This window comes from Cucumis sativus, chromosome 4 (genome assembly GCF_000004075.3).
Source record: "Cucumis sativus cultivar 9930 chromosome 4, Cucumber_9930_V3, whole genome shotgun sequence".
NCBI classification, from domain to species: domain Eukaryota; kingdom Viridiplantae; phylum Streptophyta; class Magnoliopsida; order Cucurbitales; family Cucurbitaceae; genus Cucumis; species Cucumis sativus.
In genome coordinates this window covers 5,328,326-5,350,894 of record NC_026658.2, presented here as the reverse complement: position 1 = coordinate 5,350,894, position 22,569 = coordinate 5,328,326, and the positions used below count along the sequence as shown (strand labels likewise).

The 22,569-nt window shown below is 33.4% G+C and overlaps 4 protein-coding genes across 6 annotated transcripts; all 4 read left to right on the top strand.

Annotated features, from left to right (window-relative positions):
* Nucleotides 1–611: 611 nt before the first annotated feature.
* LOC101218797 (ubiquitin carboxyl-terminal hydrolase 25) lies at nt 612–10,379 on the top strand. Of its 3 annotated transcripts, none has more exons than XM_011654968.2 (8): nt 618–988; nt 1,070–1,547; nt 1,640–1,715; nt 1,836–1,928; nt 4,189–4,275; nt 4,358–5,151; nt 5,862–5,990; nt 9,482–10,379. In XM_011654968.2, exons 1-8 carry the CDS (start codon nt 808–810, stop codon nt 9,585–9,587), a joined length of 1,944 nt encoding a protein of 647 aa, XP_011653270.1. In that variant the 5' UTR covers nt 618–807; the 3' UTR covers nt 9,588–10,379. The 3 variants fall into 3 exon arrangements, with proteins under 3 accessions (XP_031739553.1, XP_011653270.1, XP_004147765.1); XM_004147717.3 differs by having other exon boundaries at nt 619–988; nt 4,361–5,151; XM_031883693.1 differs by lacking the exon at nt 5,862–5,990 and having other exon boundaries at nt 612–988.
* Nucleotides 10,380–14,093: 3,714 nt separating this feature from the next.
* LOC101218562 (probable glutathione S-transferase parC) lies at nt 14,094–15,487 on the top strand. The gene is made up of 2 exons (XM_004147716.3): nt 14,094–14,535; nt 14,908–15,487. The coding sequence occupies exons 1-2, from the start codon at nt 14,218–14,220 to the stop codon at nt 15,250–15,252; spliced, it is 663 nt and encodes a 220-aa protein (XP_004147764.1). The 5' UTR covers nt 14,094–14,217; the 3' UTR covers nt 15,253–15,487.
* A 1,928-nt stretch (nt 15,488–17,415) lies between these two features.
* LOC101218323 (probable glutathione S-transferase) lies at nt 17,416–18,516 on the top strand. Its single transcript, XM_004147715.3, has 2 exons — nt 17,416–17,825; nt 17,937–18,516. The coding sequence occupies exons 1-2, from the start codon at nt 17,508–17,510 to the stop codon at nt 18,279–18,281; spliced, it is 663 nt and encodes a 220-aa protein (XP_004147763.1). The 5' UTR covers nt 17,416–17,507; the 3' UTR covers nt 18,282–18,516.
* A 1,460-nt stretch (nt 18,517–19,976) lies between these two features.
* On the top strand, nt 19,977–21,094 carry LOC101218083 (glutathione S-transferase U25). Its single transcript, XM_004147714.3, has 2 exons — nt 19,977–20,422; nt 20,596–21,094. Exons 1-2 carry the CDS (start codon nt 20,108–20,110, stop codon nt 20,935–20,937), a joined length of 657 nt encoding a protein of 218 aa, XP_004147762.1. The 5' UTR covers nt 19,977–20,107; the 3' UTR covers nt 20,938–21,094.
* Nucleotides 21,095–22,569: the final 1,475 nt, after the last annotated feature.

Genomic DNA, 22,569 nt, shown 5'->3' with positions numbered 1-22,569 from the left:
AAATTTCACAATGTATTGTTGTTTATCTGCTTGTGAAAAAAAAATCATTATTTTGCCATAATTTTAAAATTCATTCCTCTCCATCCATGTGCTATATGGTATCATTTTGGATGTGACTAAGACTCTTGAGAGTGTTTTTACTACCACCTATCTCTACTACATACTATTGTCATTTTCGTTACTCTAAGTACGATATAAAAACAGATGTGTTTGTAGTGAAATAAGTATAATTAAAACATGTAATATAATTTAACGAAAGTGATAGGATTTGAAACAAATTTAGCGTGGGTTTAGATTATATTTTTAAGTGTTTAATTTAAAAATAAATTATTTAAAAAAATTAGAAGAAAATAGATTTTTAAGTGTATTTTAAACCATTTTTAATTTTTTTGGGTAGGTTAGTTTGGATGAAAGGGTTAGAAAATTTTGGATTGGGAGTTAGCTTAAGAAAAGAAGAGTGAAAAGAAAAAGAAAGTAAAAAGTAAAGCTTATTAAATGAATGAATAAATTATGGAAAAACAATAAATAATAATAATAATTATTAATATAGAAAAAGAAAAAAGAAGAAAAAAAAAGGAAAAAAACAACCGTGTTTTGGTTAGAAGAGGAAACGATTTTGTCGTCTCTTATTTTGGGTTTGGAGGGAGAGGGAGAAAGAAAGGGAGGGAAAAGAAGGGAAAATAATAAAAACGCTATGCGATTTCGCTGGTGGTGTTGCCGTCGGCGACAGTCGGGGAGTAGAGGTACCGGACCGGCAGCCTCAAATGCTCTGCATAAACCTATTCAGGAAGCAGAAGAAGGTCGTTAATGGCCTTGCAATTGCAAATGAGTTGGCAACCGAGTTTACTGAGTCAGAAACGGCGGAACGGCCCCCCACTCGGTCTCAAAAACCTAGGCAATACCTGCTACCTCAACAGCGTCCTTCAATGTCTCACTTACACCCCTCCCCTCGCCAATTTCTGCCTCCGCAATCAGCACTCTTCTCTTTGTAACTATTTTTCTTCCCTTTTTCTACATCTTCATTTTCGTTCCCATTTTCTGCCCTAATTTAAATCTATCTCTATCTCAGGTGATTTTGCTTCCTCCGACGCCGACCGAAAGCGCGAATGTCCTTTTTGCATTTTGGAGCGGCGTATAGTGAGGTCTTTGAGCTTGGATCTAACCTTGGACTCGCCTCTCAATGTCCAGAGCTGTCTCAGGATCTTTGCCGAGCATTTTCGTTTGGGACGCCAGGAGGATGCACACGAGTTCCTTCGTTATGTCATCGATGCTTGCCACAACACCTGCCTCCGCTTGAAGAAGCTGCGTCGTAATGGCAGCTACAACGGTGGAGCTACTACTGGAAGCTCCACGGTCGTCAAGGAAATTTTCGGGGGTGCCTTGCAGAGTCAGGTGAAATGTTTATCTTGTGGAAACGACTCCAATAAGGTTGACGAGATAATGGATATTAGTCTTGATGTTTTGCATAGTAGTTCTCTTAAAGAGGCATTGCAGAAGTTCTTTCAACTGGAAATTTTAGATGGCAGTAATAAGTACAAGTGTGACAAGTAAGTTTTTATATATACATCTTCTTTCTCCTCTGGTTTTGGAATCTTCGTTTGCTTGGGTTTGATTCAGGGAGATTATGTTTCCTTTATAGTTGTAAAAAGTTGGTGGTGGCTAGGAAGCAGATGTCGATACTCCAAGCACCAAATATTCTTGTCATCCAATTGAAGGTTTGCTATCCTGACTTTTGGTTTACTGTTTATTTTCATTTTTCAATTCACCGTTCTTTGTTCAAGTTCGTAGTGTTGCTGCTTTCATGTAAAGGCGTTGTTCTTGGATGGGTTTGGCAGAGATTTGAAGGCATATTTGGTGGTAAGATTGACAAGGCCATTGCGTACGAGGAGAGTTTGCAGCTTTCAAATTTCATGTGCAAGGGAAGTCAGGTGCGTGTCTAACAAAAAAATGTTGTTACTGAAATGACTCTTTATTAAGATTGCGTGTATGTTCGAGCTATCAGCTATTCCTGTAAACATGTCCATTGAGCTAAATAAATATAATGAGGTACATAAGCGAAGAAAACTAGTGGGAATACGTTTCACTGTAAATTCACGTGAGACTTTCTGCCCTAATCCACTCTTAATGATGTATGATGAATGTTCATGTATTAAAGGTAAGGATTTCTCTGCTAGTTACTTCGGAGACTCTACCCTAGACATTGGGAAAGTTGCAACGATCATCTTTAACATCTGGGAGGGACCAAATAACAATCATCTAATCTTCTTGTTAATTATAGGTTTCAGCCAGAGTTCTAGACTAGTTGTAGCACAATGAAGTTTCCAATAATAAATTCTTTATTCCTTCTTCAATCAATTTTATATTTATATTTGAAATTACTCTTTCAGTATGCCTGTAACTGCAACTTTTACTATTTTGCTGAGGACTTTTATCTGCCATTTTCTTTGCTTGCTTGCTAGAATATGGTGGATTAGGATCGCAACTAATCAAAAGTTAATCAACACGTCATAGTTAGAATCTTAAATGGAGACTTGATCGTTGACTTGTTTTTTATATGATTGTTGAAATTTTTTATTGTGCTAGACATAAATTCATCTGTTTAGTTTTGATCCCTAAGCCCTTAGTCAGCTTCCCCAAAATGGATTCAGTCACCACCGTACCTGCACCTCTTAAGGGATGGTTGGGTTGAATGGTGTAGCCTTGTAGTTCTCTGCAATGCAATAATTTACTTAGACAGTGGTTCAAAAGATACATCAACTCGCAGGGAAAGAGAAAAGACATCTTGTTCAATTAATCTATTGAAACAAAGATTGCATCATGGCTCCACAGTCCAGCGTGAGCGTATCATTGCAATGTTATTTGGAATTGGCATTTGCATCAGCAATCCCATGTATTGTGATCATCTTTTCATTTCTCTAAGGTAGGTCACCTTCAGAGTAAATATCCTTGTATCTTTTTAAGTGGAGGCCGACAATAAGGGGATGGGATGAGTGCTAGATTCTGGTCATCTCGTTTAGTCAACAGTCTGGCCTTGAAAGAGTGTATGTGCAATCTAGTCTTTATTGAACAATCACTTTAAATACCTTCCTGTATGAATTGGTGCAGTGAATCACAAAAAGTGTGGGACAGACATTTTAGAGTGATCATGGTTAACTAAATTTTAATCAAAATTTAAAATGTGATTTGTTGGAGCAGATTATATAATATGTGGTGGCTTTATTGGTGGAATTTAAGGGAATGGATAGATATAAAGGGTGTGGAACTTGCTACCCTTTTTGTGTCAGTTTGTGAGAAAATTTATAGAATGTAATTTTGTTCCTTTCCCCATTTTAAGATCATTGTTTGTGACCAATATCACGAAGATTATCTGGAAGCAAAAGATTTGAGGTAAGTTTAACATTTTCTTATGGAGCCTTATCCCATGGATTAATGAGGAAAATATGATCCAAAAACAGCACGGCAAGTGATGGCACGTTTTAAACTAGAAGTACTGATATATTTGATCGGAAGCAAAGAATTTCATTGATTGAACGAAATTCCAAAACTGAGTCCTATCAATTGGATTTGAAGAAAACGATTCCAATGGCCTATAAAAGAGCTTAGGGCGTAATTGCAAAAGAGAGAGAACTAATTTACACCAACGAATGGCAGTATAGGCAAGAAGTAAAAGTTTCAAAGTCTTGTAGTTGTACTGTATTTTTGAAGATATGTGAGTTCCTTTGAAGATATGAAAGATTTGATTGAGAATCGCTGAAGGAAGGACTTGTGCTAGTAGTTACTGGCCTTTAGTTCGTATGAGTTCCATTTGTATAGCACGATGTCCTCATGGCTATATCTTGTGTGAATTGTCTAAATATGTCCAGTCATTTAGTTTTGATTCTTCTTTTTCCAATTGGCTATGTCTTTTGCAACTCCTTTGGCTTGGGGTTTTTCCTCCATATTTCGTGACGAAGATGAAATTGTCTCTGTTGTGTGTGTGTGTGTGTGTAATGAAAAAAAAATCTTTTAAAGCATTGACTGGCATTATACCATAGGCATCTTTGTCCAACTTTCTTCTTTAGTTTTTGATCTTTTGCATGATTCATTTATGCTACGGATTGCAACTTCCTTTTGGTCCTTTTTGGGTGGGCTTTTGTTATTTTATTATGATATATTTCATTATAATAAATTTCTTACATCTTGTTACAGGATTCACGGCCGGAGTACAAGCTCTTTGGTACCATAGTGCATTCAGGTTTCTCTGCAGAATCTGGACATTATTATGCATATATCAAGGTTATTTTGGGCCATATTTGTATAAAACCTACAAAATATATTACAATTTCAGATCCTGATAAGGTCTTCTTTATTTTCTTAGCAGGATGCATCAGGTAGGTGGTATTGCTGCAACGACTCATATGTTACAGTTTCAACACTGCAAGAGGTTTTGTCAGAAAAGGTTTATATTCTCTTTTTCTCTCGTACGAACCAAAGGCCAGTAACTGCTAGCACAGCTCTTGCTTCCAATGGTGTAAAATCTCATGAATGTAATCGCAGTGATGGGTCCAAAGTCTCAAAACATTCTGTTGTTACTAAAACAGCACAGACAAGATCCCATGTCGAGCAATCTTCTCGGAAGGAACTTTCAAGTTTATCTAAGGTAGATAAACCAACTTTCAGTTCACGAGGAAAGTCTAATATGAATGGACATTCTAATATGAATGGACATTCTAATACCATACGAGCTCCTTCCACCATTAACGGAAAGATTGTTCTTGAGGAGGATCAATCCATCAAGGAGAATGAGAAAGAGAATGTAAACTCATTGCCTCTGGAAAATGGTGCAAGACATAAATCTTCTCTTGGGAATGGAAATAGCAAGAAAAGTTTTGAAGTTGAACATGATGTCATTGAGAGGGAACATAAATCTGTGTTAGTGAGCAGTAATGGCAATGGTGGGAGTATGGGAATGAAAGCAGATAAACATGACCCATGCAATATTAATCCTATGAATAACAAGTTCACTTCAGGAAGGGGGTCTAATCATGATGAAGTGGATAATGCAAGCAACTGCCCCTCTGAGGTCAGAAGGGCCAAAAGAAAGTCAGACTTCTGTATCTTGTTTCAACAGGATGCTCAATCTCGGGAAAGAGTTGAAGACCTGAAACAAGAGTATGTCAATCTCCTAAAAAACATTTCTCTATTGAATTCAATGAAGTCCAGTACTTTCATTTTATGATCTTTGGTAGATTAAGATGAATGAGAATTTTCTTGTCCTGACTAGATTTGTCTTTGTTGACCTATATACACTATGGTCGTCAAACAGGAAACCATGGCTTATATACACAATATGGTGCCAAAAGTGTTTGTTTCTCTTAAATCTAGAGTGCTTGTTGATAAATAAAATCATTTTTCAAGTAGTCAAATTGGTTTATATTCATTTTTTAAAGAATCAATTTGAAGTTAGCTTATCCAAAAGGTGATTGAGTGAGAATCAGTTTAGAATTGTTTTATGGTTGTTTTGGAACAAGCAACTTGTGATTAAAATTACTTTTAAGAAAATGTCACCAAACATACAAGGATTTGAACTAAAACCAATTTTATGAAATACTTTAAGAGTTTTATAACCAAGCAACTTGTGATTAAAATTACTTTTAAGAAAATGTCACCAAACATACAAGGATTTTATTTAAAACCAATTTTATAAAATAAGAGTTTTTTCTTAAGAAGTTTTTAAATTATGTGTGCCAAACTCACGCTTACCAGTTGTATTATCTCTTACTATAAAGCTTTTGATGTACCTCTTTAGTTTATTTCCTTTATGCTTTACTTTTATCAATACTTTTTGGGATTCTGACAATCTTTCTGTAATCTATATTTAGTCTCAAGAGAGAAACTTTATCAGTTTTAAGGTCATGCGGTTGGTTAGAGGAAGTCTTCAATTGCATGCGTTCAAGGAAGAGATTATGCTTACGGGAAATGGACACCACTCAAAGTTGTAATGATTTAAAGTATGTATTACTTTTTACATGTTCGGACGACTTCTCATGCAAGTCATTATTATTTGAAATTATCATTCCTCTTCTGAAGAAAGTCTGTTAGTTTTTTTGGCTTTCCATTTTGTTGGGAATTCCTTAAACCTGGATTGTTAGTTCTTCTTCATAAGCTTTGACTGTTCATAAATATAAAAGGCATTTTTCTTTCTAATGGTATTTAAATTGGCATTAAGAAACTGTATCTGCACGATAAACACACATCAAATACTTGTGAACAATTTGAAGGTCAAATGTGAAGAACATATAAATGCTAAATGTATAAGCGTTATGTAAGGCCTCACATTGATGGGCCTATGATCTGGTAGAGTTAGTATGAGGTGGTCAATTGCTCTTTTTGGAGGCAGCCTTTTTGATGTCCTGAATATGTCAACATAATACTTGAGCAAGGATTGAATCATGGGTAATTCTTCTTCATTTCATTTTTCCTCTGTTTCTTCATCATAATTATCCTCCATTTCTATTTCATAGTTTTGTAGTTCCAAGAGGAACCCTTGGTCTTCTGTTTCCCAAGTTTTCTCTAATGTTTTCAGTGAACATTCTGCCTTAATGAGTGACAGATCCCCTTGAGCACAATTTGTTTATCGTTCGCCCAAAAAGTCATGGTCAAGGAGGGCCAATGTACCTTCATTGTTCCGGTGGTATCCAGCCACTGCATCCTCAAAACTAGGTCAATACCTTCCCAATTCCACCGCTAGAAAATCCGCTACAATAGTCAATTCTTTGAATCTCAATTCTACTCTCCTACACAAGCCTCTGCCCTTGCAACGAGTGCCATTGCCAATAGTTACCCCAAACTGTGTTCCTTGCTCAATGTATCTGTCGTTCCTCAACTAATGCCTCGTGTATGAAGTTATTAGTGGCTCTACTATCAATAAGGACCACTACCTCTTTCCCTCTCACATTTCCTCTCAGCTTCATTGTTCCTTTGGAGGTGAACCCCTTGATGGTTTTTAGCTCAATTTCTGTTGCCTCAACTATATCTAATTGATTTAATTCTACCACTTCTTCTGTCACTCCTTCCGAAGATGCCTCCTCTCCGGTACTTTCTTCCTCGTTAAGAATGAAGAGCATCAACTCCCCTTTTTCCCTTACCTTGCATCTATGGCTCGGTGAATACTTCTCATTGCACCTAAAGCACAACCCTTTGTCCATCCTTGCTTTGAACTCCGTATCTGATAGCTTTTTAATTGGGGGTTAATTTTTCTGATAACTTCCCTTAATAGGAATTGTGATATGTTTCATTGTAAACTAAGTTTTTCTTGATATACTTTTCTCACTACTGACTTGACTCTTGCCTGCACTTTCTCCTCCCTTCTGTTAAACTCTTCCCCACTCTGCCTTGGCTAGTTTCATTGCTAAGTTCTTGTTGTTCACCAGCTGTGCCTCCTTCATACACTCCTCTAATGTTTGAGGATGTCTATTGATAACCTTTGCTTGAAGGGCAGGTTCAAGACCTGTCACAAACGCATCCCTGAGCACGCTTTCGGCCATGTGTGGCAATGGAGTTGAGTAGTTGACAAATTTCTTGACACAATCAATTATAGGACCTATCTTGTTCTATTCGAATCAGCCTCGCCCAAATTTTCTGCCCGGAATCACTAAAAATATTGAACATTCTTCCTTTCAAGTCCTCCCAGGACTCGATCTTCTTTCGGTTGACTCCACTGGTACCAATCAACCTCATCTTGTTCAAAGCTAACTACAGCTACCTTTACCTTCTCTGTTTCCGACAGGTTATTAATTTCAAAGATGTGCTCTGCTCTATATACCAAGGATTTGGGATTCTCCCCTGCAAGCATTGGCATTTCCAGTTTTTTATACTTGCTTCGATCTACATTTGTCGCATTTGCTTCCATTGGGGTGTTCGTTTCTTCCACTTTTCCCTTGAGTTTCATAACCGAACCATCAAACGTTCTGGACTCCTCTCTTCTTTTGTAACTATGGTTTTCTCTCATTTCGTCAGCCATCCTATCCATGGACTTCTTCATTTCCAGAATCATTTTTTTCAAGCCCAATATTTCCTTTTCAGTTCCATCAACTCTCTCTTCTATCTGTCTTTGAGCCATTAGTCGAGTAACCCCCAGTTTCAGGGCTCTGATACCAGTTGTAGAGATACAACAAGTTTAACACTAAAATACCCAAACAAAATGGCAAAGCAAAGGTAGCACTTTGATATCCTTTATTTATATATAAAGCCAAAAAGGTGATTACAGCAGTCACAATATGATAATATCGAAGAAAAGACACAAGAAAACATACCCAGCCTCCTTATAGCAAGCTGAATATTCTCATAGGCTACAGCAGCCTCTCCTATCAAAAGATGACCAAATAAAACCTAGCTACCCAATCCCCAACAAGACATCAAAACTAATGATAAGGCAACTCTCTCTTCTACTGTAAGGCTCCCGATTGTCCATACATACAAAAGGAGGGTCAGAAAGGTAAAACCCCAGGCAGCAAATGATGAGGGAATGATAGGGAAAGAGATCATGCAAGTGGGGCGCACGGGGAGGAATGAGAGGCAGGAATATAAACATGTCTTTTTGGGGATTGGCTAGCTAGGTTTTATTTGGTTGTTTTTTGGTAGGAGAGGCTGCTGTAGCCTATGAGAATATTCAGCTTGTTATAAGGAGGCTGGGTATGTTTTATTGTGTCTTTTCTTCGTTATTATCATATCATGATGGCTGTAATCACCTTTTTGGCTTATATATAAATAAAGGATATCAGAATGCTACCTCTGTTTTGCCATTTTGTTTGGTATTTTAGTGTTAAACTTGGGTATTTTGTTTGGGTATTTTATGGACTGCAGTCCTATAGGGAATAGTCTATAAATGTATTCCAATTTTTATTGTCTCTAAAAGAAAATTATACCAATTTTTACTTAAAAACTGTGCATAAACACCCATTAACAATGTGCCAATGCTGATAAGCCATACTCGTGTCTAGAGCTTGTGTGTACGGTTCTTCATACTGATGCCCAGGTTCTGTGTTTCTAGATTTTCATTTGGTGGATTTCCTGTTTCCGTTACCTTTTCAAATTGAGAATTATGATCCATTTGTGTTTTCTTTTTGTTTTAAAAAAATGGAGAGTTATGATTTTGTAGTGGGGATATCTCCTGCTGATTGAACTGTGCTTTATTTTCCCCTTTTCGAGTCTTTTAATAACCTTCAAAGGGCTCCTTTTGATTGCTTTTATTAGATGATCTAGGATTTTTGTTGTAGGACGTTAGAAACTTAGATTAGTTGACTTAAATGTTTGGTTTGCATAGTGAGTCATCTATATGATACATAGTGACCGTGGTGACTTGACTTGGGGCCATCCTTGTTAGAGTTTAAGCATAATGTTTAGGCTCAACACCCTCTATCCTACTTGACTTGGTTTTACTCCAATCATATTTCCTGTCTTAATATTTTGTAATTTATACGTGGATTTATATACAATGCAGGAAATTGCTGATTGAAGAGGCCAAACAAAAGTTTATTTCACGGATACCAGAATCTCTAAAAGGGGACCTTATTGAAAAACTTCAACTATTTAGCCAAGAAAAGTAACATTAGTGAGTCTCTTCTCTTCGTCCACGGTAGCTGTGCTGAGTAAAAACCTTATCTTGGTTCTTGATGTACATCCATATAATGCTCACAATCTATATAACAAAATTCATTCTGTTGTAAGTGTTCCTTCTGATGGGAATGGAATGTCCTGTTGATGATCTGTGAAGATGATATCCTATACTATGTTCAAGCAAGCATTGGCATCATTGGGAATTTGATCTGTATCACACCCAAACTGCTACAGTGGATTTACCATTAATCTGGTGAAAAGTCGGGACCGCTGATGCGAACTATTGAAATTTCTTTATACCTCGAAGCTGCACAACTGGTGGCAGAGAAGAAAGTTCAGGAATTCTATTCGATTTTGTATAATATTCTTTTTGGTAGGATTTTTGGCTTACAGTCATTATCTCGAGGATGCATTGCATAAATTTTCCTTTAAAGAAATATAGATAGGCAAACTGCGGGAGAGAAACATATCTATGCTTTCATTGAGTTAGCATTTTTACCATGTAAGTCTGCTTTTTAAGCAACCTATTACACCTTACATCTGATCTTGTACCTGACTCGATGTGATTAAATGACGCAGTAGGCTCTTGCGGCAGCCTACAGTTGGAAATATTTGAGGTGATGCTGCTTTCAAAGGGTTTGTTTGTATTTCATCTAGTTGTCATTATCACAGTGTCTTATACCTCTTTCGGCTTTAATTCTTCTCATTGTACATAACCGTGGCGGAGATTAATATCTAAGTTTGCATCAAGCAATTAGAACTAACGTTCAGTTATCTTTTTATTTTTTGTAGTATTGGAAAGTGATTCTGGATGATGGAGACGTTCTGTTTTTAAAGGATGTTTCTTTCATTAAACTTGTTCGGAACATTATAACAGTTTGAAGACTAGAATATTGGATTATCTTAGAAGGGTGATAATAAGTTTGGAGAATATTATTGATGATTGTTTTAGGAAAGTAGAAGGCCAACGGCTGAGACTCAGTTGATGATGTGCGTTAAAGATGTTGTATACATTGTTTGATATAAGGATGCTGAGACTGTTGTTTTCTGATTGAATATGAGTTAGATCTCTTTGATCTATCACCAAATTCATCTTAGCTCAAGTTTACACATCAAAACTTCTCTTTGTGGATAGTAGGATTGAAATCTCATTTGAAGTGATTTGATTTGTTGTGTTTTGTTATTTCGTGTTATGCACCATATCTATATTTCTATACTTGTGGTGTATCACACTTTGTTGAAATCTGTTACCTAATCCAACCCAGAAGTGCAAATGTTTATTTTTAAAGCATTAAAAAAAATCATGACCTTTGTTTTGAAAGATTTTATAGAAATGATCAAAATATGCTTTCTATCTTACTGATTTATTTGGAGAAGAAAAAAGCATTTTTTCTCCAAATGGTTGATGTCTTATTTACCTCATCGCGTCCTAAATAAAACATGGTTTATTTTCCCAAATGACTGATGTCTCCTTAACATCATTATGTACTATTAAAACGTCAGATGAGTGGTAGGTGAAGTTGTAATTTTCTTGAAACGATTCTTTAATGTTAAGTAAGATTCATTCTCATCGTTCAAGATGTTAAAAGGTCGCATGGTGTATTGCTCATCCGGTTGTAGTAAATCCGTCCTAAATAGGTTTCACTCTTTCTTGTGTTTTGAAGTCTGGGTCCATACGGCTCTACTAAATCAGTCAGAGATTCTTATAAACAATAGTTTTATAACCTCACCGAAGTGGTAAAAAAAAGTTTGTTGGTAGCGTATGACGATGGAGTAAGTTAACTTTTTATATAGTCTTTTATATGGTAGGTTAGATCGGCATTGTGTTAGGAGAGATGTCATGAACATGAATGGAAAGTGGTTTTGCACGTCATAGGGAAATGGGTCAAGCCTTGCATGTGTGTGAGAGATAAGGGCCTTCAATTTTCCTTTAGAGATTCTATTTTTTTTTAGTTTCAATTGCGGTCTTAAAATTTTGTGTTTAAGGGTTAATCTCCTTAATTTGTACGAAACATTTTGGCTATCCTCACCAACCAACCTCTAACAGCTATTTCCGTCAACTTTTGTCGGCCAATATTCGACTATGGTCTTCAATGGCTGTCATCCATGAACATCCATCTAACCAATTTTCGTTTATGGTTTTTGTCATCTGATACAATTTTCTATTGTTTTTTTTTGTTAACAGTTGACTATCAACTTTCGTCTACTGTTTTTTCTACAATCATTATTGGTTGACCTCTGACAGTCATCGTCGATCAACTTTCAAAGAACGTTTTTATGACAACTATTTTTGTTGACCGCTATTATTTTCAATAATCATTGTCAACCGACTTTCGACAAATGTTTCCAATGGTCGTTAGTCAACATCCTACCCTAATTTTTTTACATTGCCATTGGCCAAACTTGTCGACTGCTTTTCGATAGTTGTGTGGTTGGCCAACTTTTGTCAACTATTGTTTAGTGATCGACCAACTTTTGTAGATTGGTGTTCAACAATTGTTGTTAGTCAACTTTAGTCCATCATTTTTGAGTGATCGTTGTCAGTTACTTTTATCAACCGTTTTTTGTGACTGTTGCTAGCCGATTTTAATAGACTGTTTTTTAAAACAGTTATATAATCTATTATAAGTTTACAATCCAACTTAAAATAATATGATCTTAAACTATTTTAATCCACTGAAATTAATAATCACCAACTATATGATAACCATTTATGAATTTTCTTTTTAAACAACTAAGCTGATAAAAAAATATAAGAAGATAAAAAGATTATACAATTGGACCTTCACTGCACAAACTTTATGGACCTATTTGCTCAAACAAAGATGTAATTGCAAACAATGTTAGAACGATAGAAATGTAATTAGGTGTAAAAGATGCATTTGTTCAATACCCAAACTAACTATTATTATTGGTTGAATTAATTAAATCAGTTTCTATTCATTTTCAAAACACTTTAAGACCAACATTTTGAATACTTCACCCATCAGAAATGTAATAAATATAAAAGGAAACAAGAAAGGAACTTTTCAAACCCAGAAACATGGAGGACACCCTCTCTGGTGAGATCATTGCTCACCTCATAAAATTAAAGTATAAAAAACTAACCAACCTCACCAAAATAAATCAAACTATTTTTACAAATTATATAATAAAATTTTATACATTTATCGATTGGAATAGACGCTATTGATATCTATTAACATCTATTAATGATAGAAAATGAGATTGAAGTCTATTACTAATAGAACCAACATAAATAAATCTTTAAATTGATTAAAGACAGGTAAAGGAAAAGGGATTTTGCAAATCAAAATAAATAACGAAGCTATTTTATGGAAAGTTAATAAACCACCAATTAAATTAAATCTAATCAAGTATGAGGTGAGCAGTGAGTTGTGTAGATTCATCTATTTATTTGACCAAAGTGATAGTGATTGTGTAGATATATCTAGAAAACTTATATATAATAAGATTAGAAAATCAACTACTGAGAGTTTCTTGTTTTCTTTTCTATTTTTAAGATTTATTATGAGGTCAGCACTGAGGTCATCCTATTTTTGGAGGTTTCCAACTTAAGATTCTTTCATTTTATTTATTTATTATTATTATTTCAAATATTAATTAATGATATTCTTTGACAAGTTTGATGCTATTTTTCTTCCCCAACTTCAACTCACACAATATTAATATACCATATTGTCAAGTTTGAAATTAAAGAGACTTTTCCCACCCATCAAATCAAATCAATCTATTTGGTACCATATAATGTAAATCAAGAGAATCCATAACAATTTAAGATGGCAGACTTTAGAATAATTATCTAATACTTAAATTGGTTGTTAATTTTATAGAATTGAATATTAGTTTTAAATAGATTTTATTTTAGTTATATTGTTTGTAAAGTGAAAGAAAATATTTTATTTTTTGGGCACATCCAAATACACTGACATAAATAGTTTATTTAGCAAAAAAAAAAAAAAACCCATCACTTCCCCACCCATACACATATTTGAAAACTATTTTTTCTTTCTCAAATATATTAATATAAAATATGGGAAATTGTTATGGATACTACATGCAAATGAAACTATTTATAGAATATTGTAAAATTCATTAAACCTATCTCTCTGTATATGGTCTGTTTAAATTTTTTGTTATTATTGTATAAATAATGTACAAAATTAGCTTAGGGTTTTATCCTTTTTATTTTATCTAACTCAACCAAATTTGGCAAAGAATAATCTAAAAAACTTAATATGAAAGTTTAACAATTACACGTCTAGTCGAAATTCGAGAGAGAACTTAATACAAGGGACATCAGTATACTGTTTATGTTGAAGTTCAAATTAAATATGATATTGATTGTTTTACATACTAGAAGACATAAACACTTGAAATTCTCATCTATACATTGACCAAGAAGAAAAATGATTTTTCCAGAGAGGCATTGAAATTTGCAAAGAAGAGCTGTTTCAATTCTCCTTCTCACCTTACTTAATTACCTTTTTTATCCTTAACCCCTCTCTCTCTCTAATTTTGCAATATATGGTTCCCTATAAAATGGGTCCACTCTCAATCTCTCTTCATTCCTTATTATTCTGATCAACTTGAGTAAAAATGGCAGATCAGGAAGTGAAGCTGTTGGATTTTTGGCCCAGCATGTTTGGTATGAGAGTTAGAATAGCTTTGGCACAGAAGGGTGTGGCTTATGAGTATGTTGAAGAAGATCTGAGAAACAAGAGCCCTTTGCTTCTTGAAATGAACCCAATTCATAAGAAAATCCCAGTTCTTATTCATAATGGAAAACCCATTTGTGAATCTTCCATTATTGTTGAGTATATCGATGAATTTTGGAATGACAAAGCTCCTCTCTTGCCTTCTCATCCTTATGACAGAGCTCAAGCCAGATTTTGGGTTGATTTCATTGATAAGAAGGTTAATTTTGTCTTCTCCCCTCTCTCTCTCCCTTGCATACTTTTGTTGTTGTCGTTGTTGTTAAAGTTGGTGTATTTTATTAAAAAATACCCCATCCCCTCATAAAAGTTGCGTAAAAAGCAAGTACGAATTTGAGAAGCTTGACCCATTTGTAAAAGATTTATTTTTTCTTTTTTCTTTCTCTTTTTTGTTAAATGACATGCGTGAGTGGGTGGGGTTAATTTGTAGCATAAAACTCAACCTGTCATATTCCAACAATATCAAGTTAATATTTCTAAAGAAGATAATTTCATATTTTTAGCGACCATACATCCTTGATGAATCCCACTGAATTTAATATGCATATATTTTATTGTTGAATATTGTCTACAGCTTTATGGTCCAACAAGGAAGATATGGGCTACCAAGGGAGAAGAGCATGAAGCCGGAAAGAAAGAGTTCATAGAAATATTGAAGCAATTGGAACAGGTTCTTGGAGAAAAGGAATATTTTGGAGGTGAGAGTTTGGGATTTATAGACATTGCATTGATTGGATTTTACAGCTGGTTCTATACATATGAGACAGTAGGGAAATTTAGCATTGAAGCTGAGTGTCCAAAGATAATAAGTTGGGGAAAGAGATGTTTGCAAAACGAGAGTGTGGCCAAGTCCCTTCCTGACTCCAAGAAGATCTATGATTTTGTGGTTCAAGTGCAAAAAGCTTTGGGGATTATTTGACCAAAACAATAACATATAAATTCATGTGTAATGTTTTATATGTAGTGTTTCACGTGGTGGTGGTGTTTTGTGTATTTTAATTTCTGTGTTTTTGGGTATTGAAAAGTATAGCTAAAAAGAAAAAAAGATGGTTCATTCGCACATTTGCTTGTGTGTGTGCTTTTGAACAATTTGTCAATGTAGTGAGTCTCACTGTTCAATAAAATAGTAATATTGTCATAAATTGCCAGCTTTAGTTTTGGATGTCCTTAGTGAATTATGCAACTCTTCCAAGCACTTTGTGGTATTCCGTCAGTTGTATGGTGGTCTCCTTTTAAGTTTTAAAGAGGAATAATCATCCTTTGATTAAAAGAGAAACAAATTAATATTCTTAATTTGTACTCTGTCTTTGCTCAAATGGAGAAGATAAACTACTGATCGTCCCATAACTCATACATAACTATCTAATTTTTTAATTTAAAAAAAGTTTGGCCTCTCAATTTTTCTCCCAAAAAAGGTTGAATAGATCGGTTGTTTAAAGACGCACGATTGGTGGAGTTATGGTATTGAAGCTACTTCATGAATGACTAATAGATACATTGATCTCATCATCAACATATTGTATCCTAAAAACTCTACTCGAACAAGAATCCCCAAACCAAATAATTAATTCTTGCTAAAAAGTCATCTTCCATCATAATCAATATACTTTTTTCGTCAATACCAACACAACTGCCCCTTTCACCACACATCCCTTTCCCTCTTCCACCCATTCACACTTACTTTTCCATTAACATCAATTTACACCCTCTTTGATCTTCAAATATTTTCTCCTTACCTTATCTTCAACAAAATGAACATTTATCTTGATATACGTTCATAAATCTCTATCATCTCATCTTCTTCCTCTAAGAAATATTGCGTGAGAAATGGTGTTTCTACTGAAATTTGTAGATGGAATTTCCGATGACAAATATGTACGGTCGTAAGGGTCATTTGATAGAATCTTTAACAAAATTGTTAGTTGATAACATTTGCAATTTAGAGTGTATCTATAATAGTTAATTGATAAACATAAACATGTAAAAGATATATGGTAGGTTTTAGGTAGGAATAATATATTTTATTAAACAAATCTCAATTTAGCCCGCTCCATATTTACTTCTAAGCCTTATTATAATTTTAGGATTAAGACTAAGAATATTCTACCAATTTTTTCATTCCTCCTCTGTCACTATTCTTCATTGTCTACTCTCTCATCTGTTGCTATTTCTCTCACTTCTTACTTTTTTATGTCACTATTTCTCATTTCCCTCGGCTCTCTTCCTCCCTCTACCTTCTCCTTCTCGGTTCTTTTTAATTATTCAATTTTCTCATTGTCTGTTTGTCGTTGTTTAAATATAATATGTAATTTAAAATATATTTTACAAATTTTAATTATACCATAAGAAAATAATCTAATAAATTTTGTGTAATATATATTTTTAAAGATTTAGTTTAATTAAATTTTTTTAAAAATTTGTAATATGTATCCTCTCTTTTTAAAACTTTTTTAGAACAAACTCCAAGATTTGGTATGCGTATACCAATTTTTCTCTAAGATTTAAGTGAAAAATAAGAGGTTTGAATTGGTTGCCCATTCTATTTCATCTATTAAAAAAATGAATTAATTTGGATGGAATCTAACTTTTAGATTTAAGAAAATTAATTAATTTGTTGTAAAATGGCAACGACGAGTCTAGAAATGGGGGATCTTAATTTCGAGAAGAACCCTGAAACTTCAACCAAATGACGACCTCTTCTCATTTCTCCCTCCTTTTCTGCTCTATTTCCATTTCTAATTTCACATTCAATTTCTATCATATATTTATTAATTTATTTTTAACAATTGAAAGAAAATAACATTTGAGGAGGTTGAAGATTTTACCTCCCAATACCAACTCCCCTATTTACCATACCCACACCATCTTAAATCACTAATTACTATCACTGTAGACACAAATTTAATATTAAAAATCCTAATTTTACTTTCCAACTATTTTTCTCTCCATTATGTATTAATTATATATATAAAAACGAACGGTGGATAATTTCCATCATAGGCAGGTAAGCCAAAAGAAATTTTAAAAAAAGAAAAATTGGTCCACAGAGTCCCGACCACTCTCATCAAAAGAAAAAGAACTTTGTTTTCTAATATTATTTCATATCTTTACCATTAAAACGTGTCCACTGCATTCCATATCTCAAAAGTCTTGTTGTCATTTTTGGGGAGTAACATGGGGGAGGAAGTGAAATTATTGGATTTCTGGGGAAGCATGTTTGGGATGAGAATTAGAATAGCTTTGGCAGAGAAGGGTGTGAGTTATGAATATGTTGAACAAGATCTGAGGAATAAGAGCCATTTGCTTCTTCAAATGAACCCAATCCACAAGAAAGTCCCTGTTTTTATTCATAATGGAAAACCCATTTGTGAATCTTACATTATCCTTCAGTATATTGATGAAGTTTGGAAGGATAAAGCTCCTAATCTGTTGCCCTTACATCCTTATGACAGAGCTCAAGCCAAATTTTGGGTGGATTTCATCGACAAGAAGGTATACCTTTTTATTTTTATTTTTTTAAAAAACTATTTTAGTCACTGTATAATCACTTCCAAACAACATACATTCATGTCTTTAATTCAACGTGTCATTTGTGATGAGCAGCTATATGATGGTGCAAAGAAGATATGGGCAGGGAAAGGAGAGGAACGTGAGAAAGGGAAGAAAGAGGTGATAGAAATACTGAAGCAATTGGAACAAGTTCTTGGGGACAAGACTTACTTTGGAGGTGAGAGTTTGGGATTTGTAGACATTGGTTTGATTGGATACTACACTTGGTTTTATACCTATGAGACCATTGGCAACTTTAGTATTGAATCTGAGTGTCCAAAGATAATGTGTTGGGTAAAGAGATGCATGCAAAATGAGAGTGTAGCTAAGTCCTTGCCTGAACCCAAGAATGTCTATGAATTTGTGGTTCAATGGAAGAAAAGTTTTGGGCTTGACTAATTTTATGCTTGTATTTCTTATTTTCTGTTTAGATTTGCTGAATAAGAAGTTCATTAACTATTTCTTTTGAAAAAAAGTTGGGAGATGAGCACATTTCTATTTAATGGTTGAAGATTTTTTATCCTGAAGTTGTGGTACTAAAAAAAGAAAAAAAATCATTTTCTTTTAATATTATTTCAATATAGTGTGTGAAACATTGAATAAAATTGGCCAGCTGTGGCTTTGATATTCCATATATAAGGTGATTTATACTTTTATTTTTTTGTTCTCAAAATTGTGGAGATCCAACTTTTTAATGTCATTTTTCAACATTGTCATATTTTAAAATTTAATGTGTATTAAAAATATACTATACACAATCTACATTATTGAAAATATTGTTTTGGGTGATTGCTTCAGAAGATAATCCATAATTAATGGATACTCCCTTTACGTTTTTTTTCTTTTGAAGAATATTATACACAATCTACATTGAAAAATATTCATAATATAGGTTAAAGCCTTCAATATAACGAGCATCTCCACGAGGGAACTATAAGAAAAAAATAACTAGAGATTTGGCAGATAAAAAGTAAAAAATTAGAAATTTAAAAAATGAACAAATTCAAGAAAAACAAATACACATATTTGAGTTCAATAAGTTACACATTATTTACTTATGACAATTTAAAATATGTGTGTATGAATTTGAAGAGTAGTTATCTTTTAAAATAGAATAAATTTTCTTTATTAAAAGTAATGTTTTGTTTACACGGTTCAATAAACTTAAGTGTGAATCCGACTTTAGATAAGAGTAAGTCTTCCATAAGTTAGATAAGGGTATGAAGACTTTAGGGAGGGTGATAATATTATATCTGGAGATATTTAAGGGGAGAGCGAACTAAATGGAACTTCAAACTTCAACAAATTTCAACAAACTTATAATGGAGAAAGTTTTATGAAGAAGAAAAAAATGGTTATGAAAATGAAGAAGAAAAAAATGGTTATGAAAATGAAAGGTAGAAACCTAATTTGAAGAATAGCTATATATTTATAGACTAATAGTTGAGTCATTCAAATGTAGCTCATATTTGGAAATATGAAATATGAAAGGTAAGTTTCATAATTAAATTTAAAGTAATATATATATATAATTTGTGGAAATAACAAATTGACACAAAATAGGTAGGTCAATGGTCCTTTATGAGTCACGATGAAGTTAGTAGTTGGTATTGGTTAATGACATTTAAAATTAGTAATAAATGAGAAGAAATAATCAAATAAATATTGAGAACAACATAGGTTTCTGATTTTCTTCTTAAATAAATAATCAAATAATCAAATCCTATGTTGGATTTCAAATGTGATCTATTCGAAGATTTGAATGTGACTCAATTTATAAACATATATAAAATAAAACATAACGTGGAATGCACCCAATTTATAATTCTCTCAACCCTAATAAGCAATAGCTAATACTGAGTTATAAAACAATACAATTTGTTCAACTTTTTAGTGCATCATAAATTTAATTCTCCACATTAAGACAAATTTTAAATACGGTAAAAAAATGCTAATAAAAAAGTAATGAAAAATCTACCGTAAAATTATTTTAAAAAATCATTGAAAGTCCAAAAAATTGAAACGGAATAAACCCAGAACTGTTGACTATAGAGATAAACTTCAAATTGGCTTTTTCCCAAGGGAAAAGGAGGGAATTTTCTAAAAAGGGTCCACTCTCAATTTTTTCTCCTTTTCCAAATTCTATAAAATGAGTTCACCCTTAGTTTCTCTTCGTCATTCAGAATTTGTTTGAAGTTTCAAGTTTCATTCCTGTTTGGTTAAAAATGGGGGACGAAGTGAAAATCCTGGATTTCTGGCCCAGCATGTTTGGGATGAGAGTTAGAGTAGCTTTGGCAGAGAAGGGTGTGGGTTATGAGTGTATTGAAGAAGATCTGAGAAACAAGAGCCCTTTGCTTCTTGAAATGAATCCAATTCATAAGAAAATCCCAGTTCTTATTCATAATGGAAAACCTATTTGTGAATCTTCCATTATTGTTGAGTATATCGATGAATTTTGGAATGACAGAGCTCCTTTGTTTCCGTCCGATCCTTATGAAAGAGCTCAAGCCAGATTTTGGATTGATTTCATCGATAAGAAGGTAACCCTTTGTTTTCTCTCTCAATTTCTTTTCTTCATTTTCCTTAACTTCATCTTAATTTTAATTTATCGTGGTTGAGAAGGTTGTGTGTTTAATTTGCTAATTAACACCTTATCTATTTTGGTAACCTATTTGTTTTCGTTTTTGATAAAACAAGTGTATTGAAAATGCAGCTTTATGGAAGTGTGAGGAAGATATATGGTGGAAAAGGAGAGGAGCAAGAGGAAGGGAAGAAGGAGATGATGGAAATATTGAAGGAATTAGAAAAAGTGCTTGGAGAAAAGGATTATTTTGGAGGTGAATGCTTTGGAGTCTTAGACATAGCTTTGATTGGATTCTCAACTTGGTTCAGTGGTCTAGAGAGCATTGGAAATTTCAGCATTGAAAGTGAGTGTCCAAAGTTAATAAGTTGGGCGAAAAGATGTTTGCAAAGGGAGAGTGTTTCTAAATCCTTACCTGACTCCAAAAAGACTACTGAGTTTATTGCTGAACTCAGAAAAATGATTGTTGAGTAAACAAATTTGGGCTATTGCTTATTATTATGTTAATTTCCACCGCCCATTTTGATGGGATTGTATGTGTTTTTGAACAATATTATTCAGTAAATGTCATGTATGTGTGTTTCCTTTTGCTGATATTTCTAGATCCTAAATTATTATACATTATATTTTACTACCTTCTTCATTTTTCTTTTGGCACAAATACCTGATGTGGAGACATAATAATATTAATTTTATTTGTAGGAGGATAAGAACACATGAGGTGGAGAAAAATAAGAAACTAAAAATATATTTTTATTATGAATTAATTGTGTTCGGGAACCAACAATTAAAGAGATATTTCGTATGGTAGTGGTGGTGTGTCTTGACCACTCAAATGGTAGAATAAGATAAATTGTTAATTCGTGGATACAACACTCCATGCATCTACAAAACTGGATGTGTGAGTGATTGTTATATTGAGTACGAGCTATTCTATTCATATAAAAAAAATGGCCATTAATTTAGGAAACGAAAACTTAGAAAAAAAATCTTAATTTTTATTTTTAAATTTCTGTGATCCTCGTGACTCACCACACCATAACTAATATGGAGGAAAGGTGTAAGTTGTCTTATTTTGTTATTGTAACTCTTTCTTTCTTTCTTTTTGTATTTTTTAAAAAAGATTCATCACTACCTGCTCTTTTTGTCCTATTACCTTTGTCTCTCCCATTTCCAAAATGTTCCATAGTTAGGTAAAGAATTCAATACATATAATATATATATATATATAAACGTCCATATATTTCCAAAATGTTCCATAGTTAGGTAAAGAATTCAATACATATAACATATATATATATATATATATATATATATATATATATATATATATATATAAACGTCCATATATTTAATGTGTTAGCTACATCTACAATATACAGAACAAATTTATTAGAAAGAATGGTTTAAAAAATTTACACGTAATGCATTTATTTAAGTTTTAGGGTCATAATTGTAAACATATTAAAAACGAATTTTGAAAAGGTTTTTTAAAAAGGTGTTTCTACATGAATTTGAGAAAACAATAAAATAGACAACACTTAAGCTTCAAGTAGTTACCTAGTTACCTCAGTTAAGAACGGAAGAAGAAACGACTAAAGGAACAGTAAACGAATATAGGAGCAATGACACAAGACATTGAAATTCGATGACACAATATCTACATATAGGGGGGTTTTTGACCCGAGATTAAAAATTTTGAATTGGCTTGAGATATGAATCATAAATATAGATTCATGGTTATATTAGCCCATGATTTACACATATTTTCCACATTCTATACTTGAATGAATCTATGGTACTGACTTATAAAACAGTAAATTAATCACTAATAACTATCATATGCAACTTAAGAAAAATACCCCTTAAATCATTAATCTCTTCAAACAATTTATTAGGGTGCATTCAATATTCAATAGTGTTGATTCTCAATCTTGATTCTTTATCAAAAAAGTTTTCTGTATGTTGTTGACTCACTCAAATGATTTACAGAAAAAAACTCGAAAAAATGTCTTTTTTGATTGATTCTTGGCACACAACAAACATATTAAACTAGGAAAATAAATAACAATCCCAAGAGACGGTCAATCCAAAAAAAGAAAGGAA